Genomic DNA, 21,496 nt, shown 5'->3' with positions numbered 1-21,496 from the left:
ACTTTTTTACGAACGATTTTTTGCCCAATCGATCGTTCGTCGTTCGATTGGAACGATAAAAATTGGAAGTGTGTACGCACCTTAAGATCACTGATGGCAACACAGTTGGGAGTTAGGTATGTATTATGCCTCTTGTTTATTTATTTATTTATTTATTTATTATTTTATTTAATATAGAAGCTTGTACTATACACACCAGTATGAAGGCTCAAAGCACTGTAATATATTTCTTGATTGGAGCTCACACAATCATTACTGCCAGAGAAGACAAATTTGGATTTGACCCTAACCAATTATTCACATGATGTGCACATTACTGGCTTTTAGCCAGTTTGCAACATTTGTATTTCTAATCTTCATATAGAGACATGTGTGCAGGAGAAATTAAAGTGTATCTGAACTTTGGATATCTTTTTTTTTATAATAAAATGTATATGTATGTAAAGCATGATTAGCTACACATCTTTACTTTGTCTCTGTGAAATTCGATTCCTTGGATATTTCCAATTCCTGCCTGTGGGCTTCCACCAAATATCCAAGCAGGGAATGGGAATGTCTCATGAATAGCCAAATATTTTCCCAAAAAAATCAGATTTACATGCCTGGATTGTTGACGTTAGCAATATTTCACCACATTTACTTCGTTTAGTGAACATTTACTTTGGTAAGTCAACCCTCCTTTATATATTTGACCCCGTTGTCGCTGTCAAACACACATTCATCTCCCAAATAAGCTGTTAAATAAAAAAAAAAAATTGACGGAAACAGGCACTGTAACTCCCAGCAACCGCAGTTGCAAAGTCTGACCTTCAAGTACTGCTTGTCTCATCTTCTGTCACTCTCAGACAAGGATGACACAAAAATTACTTTCAAGGTAGCATTCAGGAGAAAAGCTTTAACCGTTTCTAATTAGAGCTTTTAGAGATTCAGTTCACACTTTTTATAGTGGCTTTAATAAAAATAAAAAGAACTAATGCAGTGCAGGAATATTTGCAGAAAAATAAAAAAAAAGCTTATAAAACAAACAATTGCAATAACATGGGATAAAAGGAAATAACCACAGAAAAACACCTAAACGTGATTCATTTGCTATGGTTTTAGCAGCCACAGTCCAGGTTGTCCAGAAGCACAAAGTCAATATAATGTTGTTGGGCTTTCCTGCAAGACTCAGTTGACAATGATTGCCTTGCCAACAACTGATGGTATGCGGGGAGCTCGTCTATAGATTAAATTCCAGTTATTTTTTTGTATCTGACTCTGTAGCAACAGTTGTCTTGAATCAGAGAAGTGAGGGAGTCTTACAACGGCCCATAGACTAAAATCATGTCAATATTGTGGGGTTGATTGAAGTTAGTTATCACCTTGTAAGGACATTTTTACTCAGCTTAGTGAATGAAGTGAAGATTTGCTGATTTAACCATCTAATCATGAACAGGCAAAAATTATGTTTTTCCTTGCATATGATTTGGTATTTGTAAAGTGAATTTTTGCCACATTTACTAAGCTCAGGGAGGACACAATGGGAAAATAGAAAACAAGTAGAGGTGACAGGACAAACTCTATTGCCAGGTAAAAGCAGAATTATTAGTTCAGCTTACAAATATATTATCCTTCTAATTTCTCCCTAGTTTTTTCTCCATTACTGCTTTTCAACTACTACAACCGCCTGTCCTAGCTGAGCCAATCAGGACTTAACTGTTCACATTTTCATTTGTGAAACTTGGAGAAGAGAGAGACTTCCCAAAAGGAAGTGACCGCTCTCTCCATGCAAGAGTGGCATTGGAGGGGATTTACAATGCACCCCATTTTAGATAGCATATTTATCATAGTGGAATGTGTGTTCTTTGTTAAAGGGTATTCATTTTTACCTAGCTGTTATGGGAAAAGTTCCAATTTAAAGCTACAGCTAATAGAATCCTGTTACTGAACATCTCACTGAGGTGGAATAATGCTCACAAGGCGTAAGCTACAAAGGTCAGACACTTGCAATTTCAAAGGAAATAGCAAAACCAAGCACTCCAAACTTTTAAAAGACTGTTAAGACATTCAGTTTTATTATAAAGCACATTACTGTACATTTGCCTGCACATTTTCTGGGTCAAGTATTTTGCACAAGTATTTTCTTTAGTCGGAAAAGGTGTTTATGATATTGTTTGCCCTACTTTTAGCTTGTTCATTTTGTGCAAGTGCCAGCCTAAAGTACTGTAAATGTGTTTAAAAATTTGTTCAAGAGTCTTAAATTGTGTAAGTTTGAATGTTTCATATTTCTTAGTAAGGGCATGGTGCTATCACATAATTTCTATGTTGCTATTGATAATGTTCATAGGAGGAAGTAGAGAAATTAGTAAAGAATCCTTTTTAATAGGCTTCTACAGCTAAAATGTGAATACCTAACTATCTTGTATTAAAAACGGAAGCAATAAAAGAGAACTGACAAAAATTAAGTCTCTTCTACACTGTATCCAAAGAACAAAAAAATATTGGCCTAGGCTGTTGTGTAATGGCAGCATGTGAATACCTATTAGCTTTTGCTAATAAATTGTAGACATTTTCTTTTTTAGTCTTAGCTCTGTACAGCACAATGAATGAAGACATTCTTTGTAGAGAATAAATTGTAGCCACAGACATGGAGGATATTCAGTTCAATGTTTATAGAAAACTAAAACTGCTGAGAAAAGCACTAAACTGCAAACTAACTTCAGAATCTCAGTTGTGACCCTTGAGGATAAGTTACTGCATGGTGTTTGCAGCTACACAGAATGGTGTGTTTGTTTAAAAACATACGTATTGCTTGTTAAGAAAATGTATATACGTATTGCTTGTTAGGACAATGTAAATACTTTTTAGAAAAACTTGGCTTTACTAAATCTAATTTCTTTGCTGAAAATATGTTGCTTTTGCATGGTACTAAACAAGTTGGGATGGTGAATAAAATCTATTTTCTGTTAACCTTTCCCCGTCTGTATTTAGGGGGTTCATCCCTAACCGTTCTTTTTTTTTCCTTACTTTTCCCTATGATCCCTTTAGATTGCCAAACACTGTATCAAAGATATTTTGAATTTTGGTTTCTCCATGCAGACTATAGGCCTCTTACAGTACAGGCATACTTTACAAATTATTTTTCACCTAATCACTTATTATGCTTGTACCTTTGAGCTATTCATATCCAAAGTTGTATGTGTACATTATCTGCAATTGTTATGTTATAACTTATTTTTGGGTATATTTGTTTTTATTGTATGTTTGTATTACTTTTTGGGATGCTAAAAAATAATTCAATAAAGAATGTGTAAATACTTTAATGTACATAGTCTAGCCACAAGTTCACTGTAATGCTACAAAAGAAAATCAGAGAAAGGCTACACACAATAGGCTGTATTTATAAATCAGGCAATCTGATATTCCCACAAACATTCCCTGGTGGGAATCAATTACTGCCTTTGAAACTCATGGAACTGAAAGATTCCTACCAGGGAATGTTTGAGGGAATGTCAGATTGCCTCTTTTATAAATAGTTTACTATATGTCACAAACATTTTTTTAAGAAAGAAGTTAATAGTGCAAGAGGTGAACTTACAAAAGGAAATATGGATATGCAGACCATATTGACCTACAGCATAGGGGTTGTGTATGTTTTAACAAAAACACCACTAAGAGTATAAACCAAAAACAAAAGCCTATTTCAATAAACAGAAAATTAGATGTTATGGAGGCGCACACCTGCTTTTACCAATGTGCCGCTTGGGGGATACATGAAGCAGGAAAGCAGAATAATGTTTCTAGTATTTTTGAGCAGAAAAGAAAATATAAATTACTGCAGAGATAAAAAAACAGCATTTTAGAAAAACAGTGCTAACTCGTATACATAAAAATTGAACTCGTGGTGACATTAAGGGACTGCTTGGGTGTCTCTGTGGTAATCTGGGGAACCTGGCCTGGAAAAAAGTGCAGCACAGATTAACAAAAAATGGAATCTGTAGCCAGAATGTATCATAAAGTTATCTGCACCAACCAAGCACAGGAGTTCCCTGTTCAGCATGTGAATATTGGTATTTGTAAAGTAGATTGTTAGTGAAAAATGCTTTTAGACTTTGTGAGATGTTATAGAATAGAATGTTCCAAGATTCCTTTACTATCACAATCCAAATGCCATAACGTATGTGCCGAATGAAAGTAAAATGGAGGTATTTTAGGAGTTAACTTGTTTCCTTTCATTGTATTCCTAAAGCCTTTTTTATCAGCTATTCAAATGCAATTTAAAAGCTCCCCCGAAGCTTGTGTTTTGCTTGGATGTTATTAGTTTTTTTCCATTGCATGAAAGTGAGAACTTGCAAAAAAAAATGTGGCATTAGAGCGAGAGATTTGTTACGACGTAAGTGACAACTTCTGCAATTTGCTTCTGGCAACCTGCCCTGAAATAAATGTTCAGGATGTAGAGAATTCTAGGAGGGATTGTAGAAATGAGAAGAGAAAGAAAAAGAGATGTCACACCAGAAATACAGGATATTGAACCTGGTGAGTGCCAGGGGGTCTGTACCATACAAAGACATAAAGCTTCCAGGAAAATCCAACAGTAAAAATTGCATAAAATTAAATGAAAACAGACAAGACATACCTTCATATTATGTCATTATAAGTGACAATTTCCCAAGTAGCACTGACTGTTACTCCACCGGGTTATGTTGTCTAGCTTCGTCCTAATCTAGGATATTGGCTAACGAACAAGGCAAAGTTTGTGTTCTTATTCAATTAGCTGTTGGTTCCATCTGTATTTTAAAAATGATTACTCCAAAAAGTTGCTAAAGCATTTCTGTACTCTAATTAAGGTTAGTAAGCTGCCAGTTAAATGCCACAACAAGCACCTGCAGGCGCTTTCATGTCAGTTCACTGCCTCCTATATATAATTATATATTTTCTCGTTCCATTGAGATTTGAGATGTTTTATTTTTTTTAAATTTGTCCTGCATGGTGCTTCTGCTTTAAGGTGCCTAATGATGTGGCCATAACAAGCTACCATTTTTATTTTACAAACACTTCAGTGTGTATTTCAAGACTGAAGTGGGTTTTAAATTGAGGGGTAATACATCTGCTCTCAACTGCTCCGGATCTGTTCTTGTGCCAAGAATTCCCCCTTCAGCAAATTTTTAAAGTTTGTTTTACATAATTAAAAAAGTAAAATGAAAAAGGTGACAGTAAAGAAATCAAACACAAAAATACTAAAATATAATACCCTTAAATTACATTTAATTTAGAGGGTGCAAAATTTTGTGTATTCAGGATAGGAAACTTATCCTGAATACACAAAATCTTGAACCCTCTAAATTATTACAATTCGTGCAAATTTCAAGCAGTTCAAATATGAGGATGGCTGGAGAGGATTCGCTTTCATCATTGAAGCTGGGTGATCCAGCAAACCTGGAATGAATCTGTATCCAGGATTCAAAACATTTGCTAACAAATAGCAAATGACTTTTAAGAAATCCATTCCAGGTTTCCTGGATCACCCACTTCACTGATGAAAGTGTATCTTCTACAGCCTTGGAAAGCTTTAAAATCAGGCTCATAGTTGGGAAAGCTAATTCTTAAAGCCAGCAGGGATAGATTTTTATACTTTTTTTACTGACCTTCGATGGGAACCCTATGTTCAGGGACTTTGCAATAATTTAAAACATTGGGAACTCTTTATATTGCTGTTCATTGTAAATTTCTTGTTGCTGTACACCACTTTGAGCCATATCATATCCTATTTTCCACTTCACTCCACTTTATACACGCTGTTCCATATTCTGCAGTCTGGGTCTTTGTTGCTCTTGAGAAATTGCTGGACTGCTTACTTACTATGTATTGCTTATATATGCACATGTGTATAATTGTGCACATATGTGGTATATTTACATATGTTTCTCATTGTATTCTATGAGTATACATGATAATACAGTAGATTTTTAAGCAAAAGTCTCATGATAAACTAGAGTTTCAAAAATATATTGTCATGCCTCATTATTAAATCATAATTTCTGAGATCTTTAACATTTGCAAGTCTAATATCATCAGAGAAGCAGGGAGCAGTGGGATAGGAGTTTTCCTCTGTAGTTTGTGTTAGAATCACAGTATGTTTCTGTGTGCCTTTCGGTTAGTCAGGATGCAGTATAGCCTCTTCTCTCTTTGAAGCCTTATGAGTCTGTTCATAGCCTGGGGGGAGGCTGGTGTTCTGACATATCCAGAAAGCCACAAGAAACAGATGATTCCCAGATGAGTCCTCTCATAACATATGCTAAAATGAATTATAAGTTCATAGGATTTAATAAGAGACTGATTAGAGCCAGGAAGAAAAATAGCCAAATGAGGTTTATTACTATCATTTATTTATATTAAGGCACATCTATCATGTGGATAAAATTCTGTGCATGTTATTCCAGTCATTTTTTTAGTCCATGCTTCCTAAATAATATACACTTTTCCATTTGCATGAAAAAGGAAAATCACTTTATTACATCAGGACCCCCTGCATATGGGATGACAATGTAATCACATTAACCCCCCCCCCCCCAATAAAAGTACCAGTTAGTAGATGAGGCAATTCTACAAATAACAGATTTATATCACTAGTTGGCTGTGTTTTTTCTCCCACTGTATCTATAGAGGGAGCAATGGTTGACACCCAAGCTGGACATTTTGTAAGGGCTTTGGGATTGAAAGTACACAAAGAAGAAAATATCCAATTAAGTTTTTGTGTCCAGTTCATTGAATGACCAGGGTGTAGCTTTTCTGGTAAGATTAATAAGTATTTTCTATACTTACAAAATTTATTATTGATCTGACAAATTAAAACTGATTAAAAAAGCAATTTGCCTAAGTCACAGGGGATGTCCCTTCTGCAGGGAAATGCAGCACCGCCTGCATTCATTGATCAGCTCAGTGTGCGATCCCTGGCACTAGAAATTAAATGGGGACAAGTCTCCCCATTCAAAACCTCTAGTGTTCTCTGATTGGCTGAGGAAAGCTTTCTCCATTTAGAGTTCATCCGCAGTTCAGTTCCCACGGTCACGGGGTGACCATGGGAACTTTGCGGTCACAGCTGATTGGAGGCACACGAGTGACTGCTGTGACAGCTGTGACTGCAGGCGAGTTTCTCCATTGAGAGTTCATCAGCAGTTCCACTGCCATCCCTGGGCTCTAGAGGTTAATTAACCTCTAGTGCCAGAGATCACAAACAGGAGGATTCCCAGGGCTGCGGGAATGAATGCAGCCCTGCGAATCCTCCTATAATGATTTCCTCGATCTTCTGATGATTTTGAGAAATCATTTCACCACAATTTCGCTAACCCATCAGAAGTTTGGGGAAATTTTCGCAAGAATGCAAGAGGCATTCTCGCTCATCCCTAGGTATGACCAAGCTTTGAAGTTCAAGCAGAATTCTGGCAAAGTGTTTTACCATTGAACAGGGCTCTGTTCCCCACTGTAAAGGCTAATATGCATTTGCACTAGGGGATGGTAAAATGCACCTTATTCCCCGCTCCTGCCCTTTTCTCTTTTGCCCAATGCTCAGGTTTGTGAGTGGGGCACTAGCGTCATCCCATACAGCCCAAGCCTCAGTGAAAGATTTGCATTGAAGGGGATGATGCAATTTAGTTTAAAGTGTTACAACTAACTGAATGGCATTTTGTTGACTAAAGTGCTCAAAGTACGTGTAAATATTGACTAACATTGTGTCCTGTTTTACATCTCAGTGCTGCTGATCTCTTTGAATCTTTATAGAACCCCTTCCTGTCTACATTCATGTGCCCCAGTTGTCACGTCATGTAATTGCCTAGAGTGGGATTCTTGATGACAATAATGGAGAAACATGCTTGTGTTGGCATGGCAGGTATTACTGTTTACTGGAAAATACATGACAGCTTACCACTGCAGTGGAAAAATTAGGAGAGTGTCACACCCTATAACAAGAAGTGCATAAACAAGGTCCTTTAAGGTGGAATTACCAGGTATAAATAAAATAAAATCCATAGATTGAAAATGACTTTAAAGTTACATTAACACACTTAAAGAATATATTAGATTTTAATGATTGGGTTTTAATCTGATTTAAACCTATATTAAAGGTATGTAGGTGATGATTTGTGTTTTAGGTTAATCTATTTAATATTATTACATTATAATGTCACATGTTTTCTAGTGCATAAGCATTTACTGTTTTGATAAGCATTGACTGTTGTATCTGTCTATTACTAATCAAACTGCTGTTTTCCACAGTAGTAATATAGTTGCCCACTTTTTAGTCCATAATGCATTTGGCTTGTGACTTGTGACTATCTGTTTTAGTGTTCCTCCTGTCCAGCTTGGTTATCATAATCCTCAGGACAGCTCAATAGCTTGCTGTACCCCCATTAGCCATCATTTAATCAGACAGTAAGTGGCCTGAGAGATACTGAGCCATCTCTTGAGTGCGTCTGAATCATTATTACAAGCTGTTATTAATAATAACTGCAGCTCAAAGGTTCTGTGATCCTCAATCATATCATTATTATTGTAGCGTAAGACTAAACTCTTGCTCTGCAAGTGTCAAGCGTCACCTGCTGCCTGTAAATTTGATATCCAGCTGTGCTGATGCTAGACTGGTAAAGGATCTGCAATCCTTTACTAAGTACACATGGCTCAGACTGTACACCGTCTATATTTATTCTTAGGGTTTAGAGCCTAAGAAGTGTATGATTGGAATAATATTGTCAATAATGGACTTTCTAGATTTATACTATATAGCTATGCTACATTTGGTCTGGTCTGTAGTGTAATATTTATTGGGAGCCTAAACTCAAAAGGATCTATTCATAAAGTGCATCTGACATTTTTCTGAATCATTCCCCATTGGATAATTAATTACTGCTATTGAAACACATATAAAATGAGATTCTTTTTAGTATTCAATAGAAATGCCCAAAAAAATGACACAAATAAATGCATCTATTGTGTGGTATTTTTAAAAAATTTATTCAGTAGTAGTAGAAAAATTAAACTTGAATATTAAAATTCTGTATATCTTCTTTTTTTTTTTTTTACATGTTTACAAGTTAAAATATTTAGTACTTTTAAGTTGGTTATGATTAAATGTTCTTTTGTGTGTTATTGTTGGTCACCAGTAGAAGGTGTGAAGTACTCTTGTAAAACGTGTAACAAACTCTTTAATACTAAACTGTATGGCAAGAATCTGTTGCACGAAGACACAGCACCATCTTCTGGTGTGACTTTAGTACAAACCGAGATTCTTTTTAATGTCATTTTCAGGTAAAAAAAAAGGTTGGTTTATACTGAAGTATATATGATAAATGTTATTTATCAATAACCTGAAGTAGCTACATTTTTGGTATTGATTTCTTGTGGAAAACAGTAGTGCCTCTGACATGTGGTTTGCCTAGACACCTTTAACCTAATTTGAGCTGTTTGATCCCTTATAGTTGTATCTCTGCTTATTTAAATCACTTTTGTATTTGGAGATTATGAGTAAGAATTGATGATTTCTCTACTGTGCTGCTTGCTGTTTTGCTGTGTTTGCTGGAGAGGAAGCTGTAGCTGGAGATACCTTGTTTTGGTATATTCATTCTATAAGTCTTTGTTTCCTTACTTTTCCTGCTTATTTTTAAATATTTCTTACTAGTCATCAGATAAGCAATCACCAGGGAGAAGCTCTGGTAAAAGAAAGCAAAGAATCCATCAATATTTCCCGCAGGCAAAAAGATTTGTTGTAGGCATTTCCATGGCTGATTTGTTGTCCTTTGCATACCTTTGTAGTACTAGGCTTCCACAGCTTTCAAGGATAACCTCAATGAATTTAGTATGGCCTTTCTATATAGTATAAAAATGTTACAAAACATGAAAGCAGGGAATGTGACAATACCAACTATTTGCTGCAAGTTAATGAATAACTGTAATCCAAAATATTTGGACAAGAAAGAAACATGCTTACAATACAAACTGGATACAATTGTACAAACCAAGATGTTAAGTTTTGCAATGACCTAGATTTATATGCAAGGAAAAAAATGGTGCTGGAAATATATATGTTCAAGGTGCAATTAGAGCTAAAGATATGACCCTCTTTCAGGCGGCATACTGTACTAATAAGGCAGCTTGAACAACAGGTATACCACTGCTGTAATTCTAAAGTCAAACTCAAACCGATAAATAGGCGCCAAGCCATTTTCTATAAAAGTCCAAATAAATTAATGTATTATTCCATCAAACAATAGCCATCACGTTTCAGGGTTACACATCATCACTTTCATCAGGGCTTAAAAAAAGATCAGGAAAAACTGACTAATAGATAAAAATAAGCAGATATAGTAAATGAAGCCAAAAATGTATGAGGTTCAAAGTCATAAAAAAAAACCTTGAATAAGAGAATTGATTGATCCTAAATATGAGAATACATGTAGAGCAGTTCAAACCTTTGACTGCTTTTAGAGGTAACATAATAAATGTGTCAAGTGGAAGCATGCATATTTTCGTAAATGTTGACAGATTATTGTGTTCTGAAAACCAGTAACCACAAGGCACTATTAATGGGAAAACCTACTTTTCACTGAGATGCCAGCAATCAAAAAGCATTAGTGATCTGTTAAATCCACTAAAACTAAATTCCAGGAAGGAAGCTAAATACATAATTGAAATAAATATATGGGGAATGTAAACGTACCAAAGAATATGTAATTTTGTACAGGAAGTTTTGTAATTCAAACACCTTTCTGACAACACAATTAGTTCTTTACCTTCACTGAGTGACTTGTACTCAGAATCTGAGAACTGCCGCACAAGAGAATATAGAAGGTTTTTATAAGCAGAACTGAGCTCCAAGTAAAAATATTTGCTTGTCTGCACAGTTTTATGGTAGATCCAGAGTACCCTGTCAGAAAGTAAAAAATAAAGATGTTTTTTCTTAAGCAAATTGGTGACAGCTTTACCAATCAATAGTACTGTTAATTTGTTCCAGTTATAACACTAATATTATGTTTCTAGAGGCAATGGATTATCTGTATCTGGTATTGGAGAAATTAATAATTTTTTACATTGCATTTTTTTCAAAAAAAATAATTGAACAAATAAGCAAATAATTAGTTTGCATATATATGAAAACACAAAATACCTAAAGGCGATTAGGAATGCATTAATTAGGGGGATCTATGAATATTTTTTTATCACAAGAAAAAAGCTAAATTTGATATTATGAATCCCCTGCATGCATCAGCTTCAATGAATTACAAATCAATATTGTTATTATATTACATTTGTTGATTATCGCTGCTGAATGTTGACTTGTGATCAGTAATCTTTAAAGAAAGATCTGCTGTCAGAGATCAGGAATTTGACTGTCAAAATGACAGCCAGGAACACCACATACAGAATTGTAGGTGCAGAGCATACTAGGTTCATCTAAACTTTTCTTTTGCTGATTGTGTCCAGGAAACACCAAAAAGTGAGGTTAACAAGACAAATGACCAAAATAGTTTAGAGGTCCAATATTCCCACTTCTGTTGCTCAGCAAATCTCAACCCCCTCTTAACCCAAAAGAAATACAAACAAACCACAAACTGGGAAAACAAATGTCCATAGCAGTTGTTTTATTATAAAACATCTATAACATATACCCTATTTTGATTTATAATATCATGAACAATAAGTAACCATACAAACATCATAGACAAAAGACCTAAATATTTTATCACTGAAGATCCTATATGACAATATTAACATCCTAAATAAAAAGGTAATTTCAAGACCGGTGATAATATAGACTGCTGCATTTCACTGTCTCGGGCTGAGATGTATGTGTTTAGTGTCACATTATCCCAATGTCCCACATAGTCCCAATGTCAACTTGCCACTGAAACTTCTATTTGCCAATGGAAGATTTACCCTAAAATTTTGCTCTGATAATGACTGTAACATTTTAGGATTTACCATCATTTTCTTTCTTGATGACAATGGTCGCCAAAACAAATAGAGAAGGTGAATTGTCTAGCAGGGACACATGGATTCCTATCCTTTCCTACTATTTGCACTTTTATGTGTACATATGTTGTGTTGCTACTTTTATTTTTTTTTTATTTTTGCTTAAACCTAGTTGAAGTTCATCTTTAAACAGTAATTAAATAAAAAAATTAAAGAACAGGGTTCGTACACCAGCCACTAACATTATGTGAATTGCACTGTATCTTTTTTTATACTTTGATCTACTTTAATTTCTTGAAGATAAGTAAACTGCTCAGCTTACTTTTGAGGTATTTAGATCAAGGTAGTTTTGTGGGATAATTGAAGTCAAATGCAAAGCAAACAAAGAAAGACTACAATATAGTTATGGAAATTTATTGGACCTTTAACCAGTAGCTTCAAAAGACTTCTAGTGATCATTCCTTCTATTCCAACTCCTCATCCTTCATGGTTTAGCAGCATGCTGTGGGGTCATAGTGCAGACATAAATCTTTTTATCTCCGTACAAACACTTCATTTAGAAATCTAGAGCACCTATTCTGTATATATAACCATTGTAAACAAGCATGCTTAAGCTCAATATAGAAGTAATAAATGCTTCATCATATTCCCTGCCGAATAACCCCTCATATTGTTTTGTTTACTCATAAGAGAGGCAGCGAAAATTCCATCTAACCTTTTATCCTAAGCTCATTTCAAGTGGTTATAACTACACTGTGCTTTTAGCCATTATTGCTTTCTTGTTGGCTCAAAAGAACATAATTTACAACTGCTGTGCTCTTATCACCAGCTGATTTCTATTGACCTCTTGGACAAAACCTTTTTGCTGAGCACGCTTTTGTATTTCATTAAAAATATTTCTAAGCAGGTCTTAGGTTGCCCAATTTGAAGGATATGGATAAAGTTGCAGCTCTTCCTAATTGACAAAGTACTAAGCAAAGTTTTTCAAACTTAATCAGCTCTTTCCATTGCCCATGTGAATATACTTAATTAGATACTCCAAACTTTGTAGAAGGATGAGTTCTTTCAGTAGCACAGTTTAAAAGCGGCCCAAGACAAAAAATAATGATGAATGGTTAAAGTGTCAGTAAACCTAAAAATAATTTCTGCATGATAGGCATCTAATGAAAACCACCTACTTGTATGAACTATTTGTTTTAGATATAAGCTTCGATACACCTCACATTCTGGGTGGCAACTTTCTGTGGACTGATCTTCCCTCTAAAGAGTTGTCACCCATATAAATAAAGCTACATACCAGCTAATTAAAGTTTCAGCAAATCCTGAATAAAGAATAACAGGTCCATGCCGCAGTTTAAGCCTTGCCTACTGATCAAGATGATTAGGGCAGAGAACAACAATTCAGATTGTGTGACCTTCTTGAAAAAAAAAGAACAGTATTTACATTGCTCTATTATATGGATGAACAGCTTAATGTAAATATTACAACCAGTATGACTGGGGGATGTGGATAGGTTTACTTACACTTTAATGTGAGTAGTTATTTTTCCCCAGGTTTTCCTATGATAGCCTATCTTCTCCAGTCTTGGAGAGCTTTATTAAAACAGACCAATCTTTATTAGTTAATATAATAAAGATGGGTTCATGCCAATCACCCAGTCATGTGCAAAGCAAAATCCTGTTTAGAATTCCCTTGCATATTGAAATATGCATTTAGAATTCCCCTGTATATTAGGTATTTCATATGTCCCAACTTTCCTGAAAGAGAAAGAGGGTCACCTTTTAACACAAAGGACAAATCCCTATGTTGCACCTAGTTCTATGGACCTGAAAGAAATAGCAAATCCCAAAGTACTTCATCATCAGCCTTTGTACAGACTTTTGGAAAGACCAAATGCAATAATTTATTGGATGAAAGGTTTGATGTAGTGCTACTTCTGGTATGGAATATATATTGAGATCTTTCCATATACCAAAGAAAAGGGCAATATAGGAGAATCATGGGACAGAGAGATATGGTTGCAAAACACGGACAGTTAGGGGCCAGTGAATAATTTCTTTGCTTAGTTCACAGTTTGTATTTCTTTAGTAAATCAACCCAAAGGTCACATCTATAAAGTGTAAACTCGTCTTAAATGGGACCCTCATATATTCATGAATGCCCTTATTATAACTTTGTTTTGTGATCTGATGTTTCTGTTCATTAGGCTCAATTGACCACACTAAAGTGGACGTGGTGTAAATCATAAAAGCAGATATTTTAAGACATTATTTGTAGCTTTCACTGGTTGTCATTGACAAATAAAGGTAATTATAATTTAGTAAATTAAACCTGTTAATATTGATTCTGTAGTTAAAGAAGAAAAATGAATAGTATCTGCATTTGAATTGACTACTCATAGAAAATGGGCATCTTGTTGCTGCTTAAAGCCCAATTTCAGGCTTACATTATTCCACTGTTTGATAAGGAATGTTTCCCATATGTACCCATATTCTTCTTCTAGGATCATTTGGCTGAACTGGTCCAAACATTCTTGAGTTTGAATGTTTCAAACCTTTACACTATTTAAGTCAATGTGAAAAGATTCTAAATATTTTAATCTCTGGAGCCACTGGAAATGCACTAAATGGGCCTGATTTATTAAAGCTCTCCTGAAGTGGAGACTGTCATGGAAGAACCTGGGTGATGCAAACCTGGGAAAAACCTGGAATGTTCCAATTTGCCTGGGATTGAAAACATTTGTCAAAAAATAGCAAATCATTTTAGAGAATCTATTCCTGGTTTGGCGGATCACCCAGTTTCCCCCCATGATAGTCTTTTTTTCCAGTCTTGGAGTGCTTGAATTATTCAGGCCCAATATCTAAGAAACATTGAGCTAATTAAAAAAGGATGACAGCAGTGGAGAGGAGCCATTCTATGTGGCTTTGGGTCCTGCAGTATGTTCTAAATATCCTGCAAGCACTGTGAGGACATTCAGCCCACCAGAGAAAGTGGGAACTGGCATTTTTATATTATGTTTTTCTGCACACAGTATATACTAAGTATATAAGTGCCTGTGCGAGCTTCCCTTAACAGAGAAAGCCTTGGGCAACCCTAAAGTGACCAACAACTGCTGAGACAATGAATACTTTGGTCAGGACTGTGTAGTATACAACATAATTCAGGGGTCAGAAGTATGTTGCAGTATCGCTTACATTGCAAATAAATATATTGTGGCACACTTAGTGCCCAACCCCCTCCAGCTTTTGGGCATGGCCAAGTAACTAGGCATGTACAGTAAAGTGTATATCGCCTCCCAGTAAATGGGTTGAAGCTAGCCACCTAATGCTGCCACTAATGCCAATAGAGAAGCTTTTTTTAGGACAGTCGGTTGCTAGGCTGTACAACCAATTCTGTATCTTGGTACATTCCTGAGAAGAGGTGCAAACCCTTGATATGTGTGCCATGATTCCCTTCTCACAGGCAGATCTTAGAAAACGTCCTACGGTGGCCATTTGACTGCAACTTTACAAACCTAAAAAAGTTTCTGCCACAAACAGTGGGTGCATTTACCATGGTAAGGGAGGGAATACATAAAAGTATATTCTGGAGTTGGACTTCTATGTCAGAAAGAGATGAATATATTCAAAAATTATTTTTTAAAAAGTCATAGCAGTAAGTATAATTTGTCAGTTTGCATGAATTTGTTAAAAGAGTTATTGTTTTTACAATACATACATTACATTTTGTGAATGTTCACTTTAATTATCCAAGCATGGGAACAACAAATTCCTGCTCTCTTTAAATACCTCATCATGTGGGGATAAATTAAGTATTTGCTTTTTATGCTATTAGATAACTGAAGTGAATATTCACACAATTTATTATAAACAGATTCTCAACTCCTTTAGTAAATCAGCCTCATTGTTTGGACATTGAGTATTGCTGTGCGATGCTGTCATTTATTATAAGGCCTCCTTCAGCCTTGCGATAAATGACAGCATTGTATTGGATACCCAATCATGCTCCTAACTCCTTCTATTCAACTTTATAGAAACCACATTTTGCAAGTTATTGTGGTAACGTTTTGGCATGGTTTTTGGAAACATTGTGTTTCTTCTGGCTATGCACTTTCTTTTTCTCCTCTGGAGGAACAACTGCACTACAAATGCAAGGGCATCGCCCTGTGCAGTTTGCAGTGAAAATGCATTGCCCTGTGCAGTTTGCCACTTCTGGGTGCAAAGTAGCAGTGCAAATTTTTGACCACAAGTCTGTAAGAGGTGTAAGTGTGTAAAAGTCTAGTAAATGAAAACAAAATGTTAATATAACACATACATAGTTGTTGCTCTCCTGAGTAGTCCTATACACCAACAAAATTATCCATAATGTCAAACATGCCATATAATAACACACATCCATCTTTTTACCCTTTCAGCTGGGTATTTGTGTATATCATATTATTGAACAGCCACATATTGACTTAGCTACACTTCCAGAGAAGCGACAACCCATTCTGAGAAAGGAATGCATGTTGTTAACAGCAATCAGGAACATGCGATGGCATTATTAAGATTATTACTGAAAGTGGATAATTATCTGAAGGCTATAGCTAAGTAGGTTTCAAGCAAGAATAAAAGCACTTTCCACAATTATTTGGGAATGTGCCCATCCTGCAAGCTTTGCCAATTAGGGCAGACCCTGAATACTTTAGACTGTCAGACCTTGGGTGGCATCTTTGCTGCCTATCCATCACAAACAAAGTACAATTAGTGATATCAGCAGCTCTTTATTTTAAAATAATGGCATCTTTCGTAATGAACATGAGCTCCCCATTTAACAAGACCTATAAATAAACATAAGAGGCTCATAATCTGATAAGATGCAATTTTAAAGCCTGCTTTACTGGTAAGATAACACTAAAATTACAGGAAGTATGTGCTTTTTATAGGTGAATTAGAACTCTACAGGATACCAATTGTCTCATCTCATTAATGACCATAGAATTGCTGGAATTTGTTTAATTAGAGATCAAAATATTTTATAGTATTTATCTGTATTTAAGTATTCAGGCTGTCTAGCAAAGGTTTTATTTCCTAAGCTAATTTCCAGCATTGTGTGATTGAACAATGAGCTTTATAAACTGTAGGCACTGCTATAGATAGGCCAACCAAGGTAAAGTCAATTTACTTAATGGCTGTGTCTGTACAAGGCACAAAACACAATCAAAATGTAGAAAAATGAAATGTACTTTCCTTGTTTCTAAAATAGGCCAGTCTAAATAGAAATATTTCCTCTTTAAACTGAACATTATTGTCATTTTTATGTCTTCTAATACACTTTTACAATTCTTGTACTTTTCTTTCAGACACAAATAAGCCCTCGGGAAGGCTGGCATGTTTATAGCTCAGCGCAGGACCCTGATGGCCGCTGTATCTGCACCGTGGTGGCTCCAGAACAGAACCTGTGCTCCCGAGATGCAAAAAGCAAACAACTCCGCCAGCTTTTAGAAAAGGTCAGTGAGTTCTGTCATCTGGTTTCCCAGAGTATAATCACCATTGCTTTTCTTACCTAGATGTAGGCGAGCATTTTACTCCTGTAAGGTTAATGAATTCTGCAGAGAAGAACAATTTAAAATGTTGTGTTTAGAAGAAATTTTTGTTGGTATTATGCTTAAATAAAGTGTATAAAGATTGCTTTTCTTTTAAAATCATTTATTTTTACTTAGACCAAGTAAGTGCTTATTTTTACTTTTAGTACTCTTTACTCTTGGTACTATTCAGTGACCAGAGCAGCACATTTGGCTTCAAAGCTTTTAATCACAAACAATGCTTAAATTAAGACCTATGCTCCCTCCTATCTCTAAAACTCATCATCATCGGTATATCTCATCTTCTAACCTTAATGCTGGTCTAAACTTAAAAAAAAACTCACCTTTGCTGCCGCAAATCCCTCAATCCCTCTGGAGCTTTTCTAGATTGGGTCTGTCCTGTTATCTCTGTATAGCACCACCATCTTCTTTCTTCTTCTTTCAAGAGCCAAATATTTCTTGTTCTCATTGAAATTGTGATATGTACCCATATGATGTCTCAAAGGTGTCATGATTCTTCCACTTTTTACGTTATAGACATGCTCATAGATGCAACAATTAAAGGCAGAGGGGTAGGCCTTCACCCTTTTTTTAATCCCCGCACAAAAAAGGTTATTTTAGGTCTGCTTTAACACATAGGCTATGTACACACAGCTACATTCTGTCCTATGAAGAAGGAGAGGGGGAACCTATGATCGGTACCCCACTGTGCCCCCCTCCCTTGACTTGTATGTCGTTCCTCATCAATCGTTTATGGATCCTTCAATCCTTGAACGGTGTTGGGGGCTGTACACATGTCAAATTCTTGCCAGAGACGAGCATGACTATTTGTATCAGGGAGAATCATTTGACGTGTGTACATAACCTTGGACTCCTTACAGACTTGCTTGGCCAAAAACTGTAGTATTAGTCACTTCCAGCCAACCATTTTCATCTACTATAATGTCAATATCAGCCTTTTACACACACTTTAGCATACAGTTCAGTGAGGATGAGGTGCAGTTCTTCCTCCAGAGGAAGAAAAGCAACTATGCAGCCAGAAACAACTTTTTACTTCCATAGTGCATAGTTAAGTGTGCAGAGAAGCGCCTGAGTCAACCACAAGTCTGAAACCTGTCCTTTAAAAATGAAGGGTTAAAGGTAAAGTCCAGTGACATACTGAAAACATATCATATTGTTTTATATGACTTTAATATTTTACAAAATTGCAAATTTTAATTAAAATGATAAACATAGATCCACCATAGGATGGCGCTCTCAGGGGCTCAATTGGTAATGTTTAAGGTCTGTTTATAAAAGGTTACATTTCAGATTCTTCTTAGATTATACACTTGCTGTTAAATAAGTTATAATGTATTAGACAATGCCTTCTTCTCTGACAAATTCATGTACTCATAAAGATGTGCCTACATTTTCTTGTGTTCTTTTGCTAATCCTAGTTTTCATGATATTTACCATACATGTCAGTTGTCAGAGCTGCGGTAAGTGTTTTTAGTTTGGGTGCGGCATCTATCTCCTTTGCTTGAATCCACAGTCTTGTCTTTTGTACAGCCCAAATCAAGGAGTTGTGTTCTTTTGCCACATCACCTCACTTACTCCCCACCCCTTCCAGCAACTTCTCTTTGCATTTCTTCTATTTCCAATTTTCCCAGACATGAATAGCATCCATTTGCATGATATTTAATATGGTAATTTATGATTTAAAGTGTCAGAAATATATTATTGGATATTATATCAGCTGTATAGCTGTAATGATATATTGGCTGTATTTTTACACAAAAGTAAAATGTAAGTGAAATGTACAAGGGCAGACATTTATCAGTCTGCAGAGAGCTAGGGAAACTGTGCACAAGAGTCAAGATAAAAAGAATTGCAGCATTAAGTACACTTACTTAAATAAAAGTACCTTAAATATAAAGGAGTAGGGTGAAACGGCAGAGTCTTATGTGACAGAAAAGGTGATGTGTATCAAGTGTCTCTGGCATTGTTTGAGGATAGTCATTAACTAGAATAATTCCTGCAGAAATCATTACCCTAAGTTCTTACGTTCCCTTAAAATATTCTATGAGGGCTGCATAGAAAAAACATTGATCTGTTGAACTAAAATCTACACCTCTCCTATTCCACAACTCCAGACACCCCTACCATGGGGGAGACCACTGTCTGTCCTCGGTGCAGACTGTCTGTTCTCAGTCTGAGCATTTATTAAATGATTACAGTAACTGATCGACACCATGGTATTAACACCTCAAATACCAAAAACAAAAATACATAACTAATTCTAAAGTAAAAAAGTAATACCTACAGGTCACTGCCTCTAATTAAAATTGTAATAATAAAAAACATGTTGCCTTTATTAGTACAGAAAGAAAAGTGCTAATGGGGTACAATTCAACACCATTCACAGGGCACCAATGAGTTTTCCAGAAAAAAAAATTATTTGGATTCATGGAAAAGCCACATGCTTTTTTATTTTTTCACATTGGCCATTCTCCTACAGGTGCTATATTGAGGGTTTATATTGAGGGTGCTATATTGAGGGTTAATTTAAATGGGTGACAAAAATGCTAACTGAATGTTTTACAATGAATTGAAATTGAATCACTTAAAATCAAATTTTTCTTGGACAAATTTTAAAGCTCATTACTGCTGGTCACCCACATTAAGTTACAAATAGTAATGCTTCTAACAAAACATAATTTACTGCAATGACCTATACATAAGATGTGGGCAGTATTTCAAACACAGGTTTATGTATAAGTGACAATTTCAATACAGCGTCACTTCTATGAAATATATTACTCAACGAAAGAAGAGAGCCTATACTTACTTTCCAGTGGCTCGTATGTTTAATACCAGCTTTTGTGCTGTTATTTTCACACCACTGACTTGTACATTACTACATGAAGTTTAAGCTGGTGGTAGAAGCCAAGGATTACAGGTATTCTATCCTGTTTTTAATGGCTCCATCATTTACCAGAAGCGAAACTTTCAGCAGCATACACTCACCTTTGCTTGCTCCATTCTTTTGCCAATCCATTCAGCCATTGGTAGGAAATTAAATACCTGTCACCTCTGTGTATGGGTGAGCACCTAACTTTAATTCCATTTTTAATGCACCTATCAGCATTTATCAAGCAACCAGATACAAATATGTAAATTAGGCTGCTTTCCACTTTAACTTTCTGATAAATCATTCAAACATTCTGTCTCAATTATCCTGTTTATCATTGCCTATCTGGGCTTCAGAATTGATAAGCGTCTCTAAGAATGGTTTCAGGTCCTTTCAGAGGAAAATTGCTGCTAACATCTGTCCTGCGTTGACTTTCTGTTTGCATTCTTTTGCTTGCATTACATTGACCTTTACAGTGGCATGATCAGTTTAGATGTAGTAGAACAGGTCATGATATATTTACCCAAGCAAAGCAATGGGAACATAGAATAAATAAATGAGGTAGACAATGCTCCCTGTATTTTACATCCTTTAGAACTGCTTCACAAACCTGTGTCAGAAACAAAGAAAATACAACACAGTAAATTGTTTTGTATAGAATGTGTTGCACTGTGTTTCTAAAAATATAATAACCTCATCTCATATGACCATGTCTAATGCATACAATGCCCTTGGAAAATCAAGTACCTGTGGAATTTAGAGCCACATAAACACATACAATATATTACAATTTCTATAAGACTATGTTTTAATTAGATATTGCAAAAAAATGAATTCCTTTTCCACTTAGCTCAGGTGTTCTATTCAAGTCTGGCTCAGCTGCAGTGCAGACAATTGGGGACAAATAATTGAGAATTTGCCTGACCTGATTATTAGAAAACAGGTGAGGAAATCTCACATTATTTACAGCACATGGATGAGAACAGAACAGAGATGATAATAATGAATGATAATCACATTCATACAGTAAGACTTAACCTCTCTGGAGAGCGTGGGAATAAAGCCTAGTCTATTCCACTGCTATTATGGATCA

The 21,496-nt window shown here is 35.6% G+C and overlaps 1 protein-coding gene across 2 annotated transcripts in view; it reads left to right on the top strand.

Moving 5' to 3' along the window:
* OLFM3 (olfactomedin 3) overlaps positions 1–21,496 on the top strand; it is a 118,591-nt gene that overhangs the window by 75,701 nt on the left and 21,394 nt on the right. For both annotated transcript variants that reach the window (XM_072420015.1, XM_072420014.1), the window contains exon 2: positions 17,289–17,435. In XM_072420015.1, coding sequence (XP_072276116.1) covers positions 17,289–17,435 — 147 coding nt within the window. The remainder of the gene's footprint in view (positions 1–17,288; positions 17,436–21,496) is intronic.

This window comes from Pyxicephalus adspersus, chromosome 8 (genome assembly GCF_032062135.1).
Source record: "Pyxicephalus adspersus chromosome 8, UCB_Pads_2.0, whole genome shotgun sequence".
Classification (NCBI taxonomy): domain Eukaryota; kingdom Metazoa; phylum Chordata; class Amphibia; order Anura; family Pyxicephalidae; genus Pyxicephalus; species Pyxicephalus adspersus.
The sequence above is the reverse complement of the archived record's forward strand: the minus strand, read 5'-3'. Positions and strand labels throughout refer to the sequence as shown.